The sequence below is a fragment of the Zingiber officinale genome, chromosome 1B, assembly GCF_018446385.1.
Source record: "Zingiber officinale cultivar Zhangliang chromosome 1B, Zo_v1.1, whole genome shotgun sequence".
NCBI classification, from domain to species: Eukaryota; Viridiplantae; Streptophyta; class Magnoliopsida; order Zingiberales; family Zingiberaceae; genus Zingiber; species Zingiber officinale.
This window is the reverse complement of record NC_055986.1, coordinates 20,434,516-20,442,358: the sequence shown is the minus strand read 5'-3', so window position 1 is coordinate 20,442,358 and position 7,843 is coordinate 20,434,516. Positions and strand designations below refer to the sequence as shown.

Sequence of the window (7,843 nt, the reverse complement as noted above, 5' to 3'; positions counted from 1 at the left end):
TAATGTGATAATATTTTATGTCTTAACTATCGTATCGTCCTGGAAAAAAAAAATTCTACCTCTAATACAACTCAATGAGATGAACAAGAAAATTGTCCTTAGATAGGAGGATGGAATGGTCAAAATAAATTTTGAGAGAATTTATGTGAAATTATTTATTTCTCTTACTATTAATTAAGAATGTTATTTTTTACCGAAAAAATAATTTTAAAATTTATTAATACTTTTTTCTAATTATTTTTATATAAAAAATATATATTATCATAATTCTCTTTAGTCCCATATCTTAAGATTAATAATCTCATGGATAAATAGAGAAACTTTTATAAATATTTTCAATAAGAAAATATATTTTTCTCTATTTTTTAATTAAAATTAAATATAATATCCCTTTTTATTAATTTAATATTTAATATAAAAAATTAAATTAATTTCTAAAGAGGAACACGGAACGAAAGAAAAATAATCAAGAAATATGTATCGCTTACCTTGTCTCGACCCAGGCTGGCCCGGATCGGCCTAGCCAACCTTAGCCTGGTCTAACCCACACTTCAGACTAGGCCCAATATAACACAGTCTATTTTTTTTTTAAAAGATCATATCATACTTTGGTACAATCTAATTCGAATGTAATTACTTCAATTTCCCCTGGTTTTGTGGTCGTTACATGGCTCGCGACGCCTTCGTAACGCGGCCTGTCGGTTGTGAGTCGTCGGATTCCAAGGAAAGGACTCGTGTTCTGGGTGGCGACACGAATCTTTCACCAAATTGGATCGAAGGCACCAAGCACATGAGCTCGCCCATGGGTCTCTCTTCCGTGCTCCCTTCCCAGCCTCCTCCAGCTACTCTGCTTTGTTCCTTGATCCACTCTCGCCGCTCCTTCATCTGGTTCCCTTCTCCATGGCTGAGCTCGAGGTCTCTAACTTCACAGCATCCCTTACCGTCCGTGTTGCTTCCGCGCCGTGGGCCTTCCGTTCGCAAGCCCACGGTGCGCACCGCCGTGGTTGCACTCGCCTCCGACGGAGACTCCGCGGCTAAGGCTCTCCGGAAGATCCTTGAGACTCCCGGAATCCACCAGGGCCCAGCTTGCTTCGATGCCCTCAGCGCTAGGCTCGTGGAGAGAGCGGGTTTCCAATTTTGTTTCATGAGCGGTATGTGTCTCATCCCGCTCTTCGTTGGTCGCTTTCCAGTTCGAAGCTTATTGTACGGAAATGAAAGATTGCTGGATATTTCTTACTGTTCAACTTCTCTGCTTTGGTGTATTAGAATCATTGTTGCCGTTCTAGATTGCTGAACCTATATCGTTTGTAAAACGTGTTATGTTGGATGAAGCACTTAAAAGTGTTAAACTTCGCATTATGCTAGCTCAAGTGGTAATTGGTATACACCTTTACAATCCAATGATTACTGCTTTAACTCAACCAATGAGATTTTACAAGCTTAACCAGCCTGCTTGCCAGTCAACAAACAACATGAGCCTAAAAAAGGTCGGGACTCGAGTCGGTTGACAAAGTACAATTTGAGAGTTCATTCCTACAGTTAAAGACTTGCCAGTCATTCCCTATGTACATTACTCATTACTTAAACATAACATTATTGCCATAATGTTATAACTATCCAAAGAAAAGCCCAAAATTATTACCATAATCTCTTAGAACTCTTTTATTTTCAGGATTTCAACTCCTCAAATCTGCCGAGATCCTTATTGAGCTCCCAGTGCAACAACCAAATCTGTGCAACAACTCAATCTAAACCTTTAGTTCTTAAGTCAACCAAGCTCTTTCCCCTTGAACTCCAGTGAGGTAACTTGATCCAAGATAAACTCTCAAGTTTAGGAGTCCATGACTCTAAGTCTAAAAACTCGGTTGCATCAAGTCAATCGAGCTTCTAGCTCCACACAATCTAGGCCTCCAACCTTCAAGCACATGATTACTATGATTGCAATAACAACTTAGGTTCATCAAGTCATCAAGCTCCACGAACTCCATGTGTAATCTTTGATTGAACGTCACAACTACCTGCATACTCAACACACATATCAAACTAGAAAATGCACTAACTTAAACAATATTGCCAATACATCAAAACAGTGTGGTTAAGGCGAACCACAAGGAAACATTTTTTGCCCAACAGTTTTTTGTAGAATTGAATTTGCACTCTAACCTCATTACTATTAGCTGCAGTGTTTCATTGTATGCTGTGCATTTTCCAGGGTTTTCAGTTATTCTTGCAGTGTTCCATTGTGCTGGTGCATTTTCCAGGTTTTTCAGTTTCAGCTGCTCATTTGGGGTTGCCTGATGTTGGTCTTATATCTTATGGGGAAATGGTTGATCAAGGACTGCAAATCACTCAAGCCGTATCAATTCCTGTGATTGGCGATGGAGACAATGGTTATGGGAATGCTATGAATGTTAAAAGAACAGTTAAAGGGTTTATTCAAGCTGGCTTTGCAGGAATAATCATTGAAGACCAGGTATATTTGATGAGTATAATCTTATAGTGATTAGAGATTTTTTTTTCAGGAATCTCCCATTAAAAAATGCAAATTTGTTAGTTATTCTGATGGCAGAAATAGCTTGAGGTAACTCGAACCTAAATATGTCTATGAATCGTGAAGTAGTGTCGTTCAGTTAATTATATCATATACCTTTATATTACCAAATTATTGTTCAGTTTTGATAGTTCTCATTAGGGCCATAAACGAGCCGAGCTGAGCCGAACAGTATGAGGCTCGAGCTCGGGCTCAGTTCGTTATCCCTAAGCTCGAGCTTGGCTTGAATTTGATTCGAGCTTTAGTTCTTAAACTCGAACTCGGCTCGTAATAAAATTAAATAGCTTAAGTTTGGCTTGAGAAAAACTCGTTTAAAAATTAAACGAGCTTAGTTCGAGCTCGTTTAAGATAATTAGCTTTATATATATATATATATATATATATATATATATATATATGTATGTATATAAAATAAATGAGTTTCTTAACGAATACGTTTGCGAGCCTCTAAACGAACATGTTTGGCTGCTCACGAACCAAATACTGTTAAGCTCGAGCTCAGCTTGATAATGTTTTTGAGCTCGAAATCAGACTCGAGCTCGACTCGTTAACTAGCGGCTTGGCTTGTTTACACCCCTAGTTCTCATCCATTTTCAAATAGTTTGTTATAATCTCTGAAATATTGTTTCTGTCATCAGTTACTTCTTTTGGATTCCAGGAAAATGAGGATTCCTATAGTTAGTTAGGGACATAATATTGTCTCACCATCTCTTGATATTTGTTATTTTTAAGGTATCACCAAAAGCCTGTGGCCATACTCATGGAAGGAAGGTAGTATCCAGGGAGGAAGCAGTTATGCGCATAAAAGCAGCTATTGATGCACGGAAAGAGAGTGGATCTGATATTGTTATAGTCGCACGAACTGATTCTCGCCAAGCTGTATCTTTTGAGGAATCACTAAGGAGGTCAAGAGCCTTTGCTGATGTTGGAGCTGATGTGTTGTTCATTGATGCATTGGCTTCTAGGGAGGAGATGAAGGCTTTGTGTGACATATCTCCTTTGCTTCCAAAAATGGTATTAAACTTTGTGCAATGTCTACAATAACATTTGAGTATGAGAAACTCATGGTCATTCATCAAGAAAAAAATGGCATGATTGTAGCATAAGATATGTTGCATGTGGGTTTATTTATGAGAGAACACTAAGGAAGCTTTCTAGCATGTAGATTATATCTTCATCTAATTGTCCACTTGTTTCTAATTGCCCACTTGTTTGCAGAAGGTTAAAATACTTTTACCCCTTCATGGCATGAAGACTTTATCTTAATAGGAATTAATTTTGATCATTGTGGCATCGCTTGGTTTGTTTTTGTTACATTTTGATGGGTTTTTCCTTGTAGCTTGTCTTTATCTTATTCCATACAGTTTCTTTTTGCTTGTGAAAAAAAACTTCCTGGTGCTCCATCAGCCTGAGAAGCATAGTTAAATCTGTCTTGTGAGCATAATAGAAGTGGTTACTGTATTATAACTTATTTTGTCTGTCTTTCAAATGCCTCTGATCTCTTAATTACTAGCCTTGCATACAGTATTATCCTAAATCTAATGACTAGGAGTGAAGCTAACCAAAATGTACTTTTAATTATGTAGTCACTAAGAGCCAACTATTGAATCCTGAATTATCTTGGAAATTCTTTCTATCAATGGAGTAGAATAACTACCTCATAGAAGCCTCGGATCTTGTAGTGGTGAATTGAATCCAACTCATTCACTTAGATTTTCTTCATGCGGCCTTAACTACAATGATCAACAGCTCTGAAATCGATGGTGACTTTTATGAAATATGATATCTTTTAATGTTATAATGTTACTTCGTATCTACCAATATTCTTCACTTCTCCTTGTTCTTTTGTTTTTCCAAACGTACATCTGAAAATGTCATTACTGCTGGGATAATTTATGAACATTTATTTGTTCTTGACTGTCTCCAACACATTGAGATGCAAAAGGGTAATTAATAAAGAAACATTGTCCTTACACCCTCATGTGATTTATTGTCCCTGTTTCTATGATTTCATTTGAAAGTTAATTGGTTTTTGTAAATAATGTTACTATATAAATACTAGGATTTTCAGGACAATCCCACACATATCTCCCCTGTTTGGTTTGCAGGATTAGTGCTGAATTTTATGCAGGAGAACCGTTGATGTAGCTTGAAGATAATATTAATATATTATAGTAATTTTCTAGTCTTTGTTAAAAGGAAAATGAATTGTTACTAGTTTCTACTTTCTAGTAATCTTGAATCTTCTTTAGGAGCACAGAAATGGTTAGATTAAATTATCTTCCTAAATTCTCAGGCCAACATGCTTGAAGGTGGGGGGAAAACTCCTATATTGAATCCTGTTGAACTTGAACAACTTGGTTTCAGAATTGTGATCTACCCATTATCTTTGATTGGTGTATCAATCCGAGCAATGGAGGTACTTTTTTAAGATGCGAATAGTCTAATGTTCTATTCTTTCTGGTATTTCTAGACTTGCTAATAATAAGCATCTTTCTAATAACATGGCCCTTTTCATAATAAGCATCCCTTTTGTCTTATACTATTTCACAAGAATGTTACTTATGTTTGTCGCTTCTAGCATCCCTCCATAATTTTCTCACGACTTCATTACTTTCTTCCTTCCCTAATCTTCATCATCCTTTCTTTTGCATTAGCAACATGAATCTACTTACATCCCTTTAATGTCAAATGGAAATGATCATTTAGATATCTTCTGATTGTGTTTAAGTGTTCTTTTTCCTCTTTCCTCTCTAATAATTAATTTATATGAGATTCTGGAGCCTTTTGTAAAACCATCATGTGCCCTTAGGCTAGAAGATTATTAGAAAAGGTTAAAATAAAGAATCACTACAAATGAAGAAAATATGTTAAGATGGAAGGTCTCCCCCTATTTAATTACTTCATTCCATGATCATTATGCCTATGAATTTCTTATTTTACCAATAAAAACTCTTGTTAGATTATAAGATTTGCTTCAAACACCAATTTCACAAAGATCTAACCAAGAGTTAATAGCATCATTTATTGGTGTTAAAAAGGGCATAAAGCTAGCCTTTCGTGTTAACATGTACTCCATTAGTTGCTAGCCACGCTCCAAATAATTCTTACACAGGTGAGGATAGTATCACACATATCTTGTCTAAATACTATTTCTCTCTCCTTTTTTCATTGTCTTACCTATGCCTTTTTTTTTCCTTTGAAGTTTCCTTCTCAATCAATAGAATTTTATGAACAAATAGATAAAGGTTAAGAATAGATTACCAATTTTTTCTCCTGTTTTTTTTTTTTCTTTTAAAATTAATTACTACAGGGTTTAGGACTAAACAAATAGAACATTTGTGTTTAACTCAATCACAGACAAGTAAAGATACCAGCAAAGGACAGTATGCTGATAAGGCATAATGAATGCTTGATTAGTTATTTTGGTCTTTACAATTTCATATTCTGGCTTCATTTTCCTTCTCATGTTGCACTTTGGGAGTTGATGCATTGCCCATTTGATAAGTGTTGCTAATTTGCCATTGTTATGGCTTCTTAATATGTGGCCATCGCCAAAGTTCAATTATTTGCTTCTAAATTATGTCTTCATATCCTTCAGAAAAGTTTGCTCAAACATAATTAATCAATTAGAATTGTCAATTAGCCACGAAGTTGATTTCTATTTTTCAACCCAAGCATTCAGCAGTGAATTTGCAGGATGCACTTGCTGCTATAAAAAGTGGCCGTCTACCTCCTCCTGGAAGCTTGCCATCATTCGATGAAATTAAAGATACACTAGGCTTCAACGACTACTATGAAGAAGAAAAGAGATACAATATCAATCCTGTTCAGCCATCCTATCAAATAGGTCATCACTGAATTTCAAGTTCATATATCATCTTGTTTTTTCATAAGCACCCTCCGACTGTTTTTTTAGGTACAGAAGATTCCCCTCGAACTACCACTGGTTACCGTACAAAGCTGACAACTCAAGAAGTACCTCAGCAAAATGAAAGAACAGACAACTTGAATGAACCAGTTGTTGAAGTGGTAACTCCATATGTTTATGATAATTACAGTTCAGGCTATTCAAGGAGTCGTCAATCTGGAATATGGTCCCGTACACTTAGATTGAAGATTACTGGGAGGGATGGACTCGAGAGGCTTGATGTCAGAATCCCGGTATTTTTTATCATTATTAATATCTAACTTCCACTACATGCAAACTGCTTGTTCCATTTCTATTTGGCTAAAACATGCATTAGTAAATATTTTAAGTGGATGATTCTTGCTCATTTATTTCAAACTAGGTATTGACCTTAAGAAGTTAGTGGCTTAACTGCAAGCACGACATGCAGAAAATTGCACATAAACATTTTACATATCCATTTCCACTACCCAATCATTGTGTTTAATGCTTAAAAAAGTTTAGACGATATTTTACGAGAGTAAGATGCATCAAATATATTTTATCAAATCGTCACAAAGATTATCTCTAATTGAATACTTTGTCATCTGGTTACAGGCCGGTTTCTTGGAAGGTATGGCAAGAGTGATACCAGGCACTGAAATCTCGACCACTTACATAGTAAAGTTTTCAGATCGACCAGAAGTTATTAATGAAATTTGTGTTCCATTTGGTAGGCTTGGGAGGTATTGATATCATGCAAATGTTGGAGGATGCTTCTGTTGATGGTGGCACTGAAAGAGGTAAAATATTGCTAGATTTCAACGATGCCATTGGAGACAGGATTCAAGTGTTCGTGGAATGAACGCATGTAGCATTGCAACTCAAATATCAGCAATCACTTTTCTGGTAAATTTTCACAATTGTCAGTATCGTAATCATTATACTCCCAAAATTAACAGTGGGATGCTAATTTTATAAAGTGCATCTGAAGGCTACGACCGTTCTATCTTCTCCTATCCGATTGTATTTACAATTGATTCATAGGAATATTGGCATCTGAATAAAAAGTCATTGATCAACAAGTTGAAATTTCTAAACACTTTTTCTCAATCTTTATCACCATGGATTCACTTGTCCGATGACATTAGTCTGTCTGTGTATCCGATGAGATTTCCTGGGCAATCGGTTGCTGTCAGAATGCTTTGATGTGTGTTTGTCAATGAAGCGTTCCCACAGAGTGCCTAATTAGTTAAGGGGTGGTAAATTTATTACAATGGGATATGAATCAAATCCTGGTGAAATTTCTTTTACCTCCTAGTCATTTGGCGGTCATTTATAAGTTAATTTTATGATTTATCTCCTCGTACATAATTTAAACGAATTGTGAGAAATTGGGAACG

The 7,843-nt window shown here is 36.0% G+C and overlaps 1 protein-coding gene across 3 annotated transcripts; it reads left to right on the top strand.

Moving 5' to 3' along the window:
- The first annotated feature begins 647 nt into the window (after positions 1–647).
- On the top strand, positions 648–7,525 carry LOC122052219 (2,3-dimethylmalate lyase-like). 3 transcript variants are annotated; one of them, XM_042613654.1, is made up of 8 exons: positions 648–1,151; positions 2,262–2,473; positions 3,284–3,565; positions 4,848–4,970; positions 6,251–6,401; positions 6,477–6,715; positions 7,059–7,095; positions 7,178–7,525. In XM_042613654.1, the coding sequence occupies exons 1-8, from the start codon at positions 668–670 to the stop codon at positions 7,303–7,305; spliced, it is 1,656 nt and encodes a 551-aa protein (XP_042469588.1). In that variant the 5' UTR covers positions 648–667; the 3' UTR covers positions 7,306–7,525. The 3 variants fall into 3 exon arrangements, with proteins under 3 accessions (XP_042469588.1, XP_042469597.1, XP_042469578.1); XM_042613663.1 differs by having other exon boundaries at positions 6,471–6,715; positions 7,059–7,074; XM_042613644.1 differs by having other exon boundaries at positions 6,471–6,715.
- The last annotated feature ends 318 nt before the right edge of the window (positions 7,526–7,843 follow it).

Excerpts from the sequence above, each read along its gene's own strand:
- LOC122052219 (XM_042613644.1), top strand. The coding sequence starts at position 668 with ATGGCTCGCGACGCCTTCGTAACGCGGCCTGTCGGTTGTGAGTCGTCG. Across the intron at positions 2,474-3,283 it reads GAATAATCATTGAAGACCAG|GTATCACCAAAAGCCTGTGG; the intron begins GTATATTTGATG and ends GTTATTTTTAAG. Across the intron at positions 6,402-6,470 it reads TCAGCCATCCTATCAAATAG|GTACAGAAGATTCCCCTCGA; the intron begins GTCATCACTGAA and ends CTGTTTTTTTAG.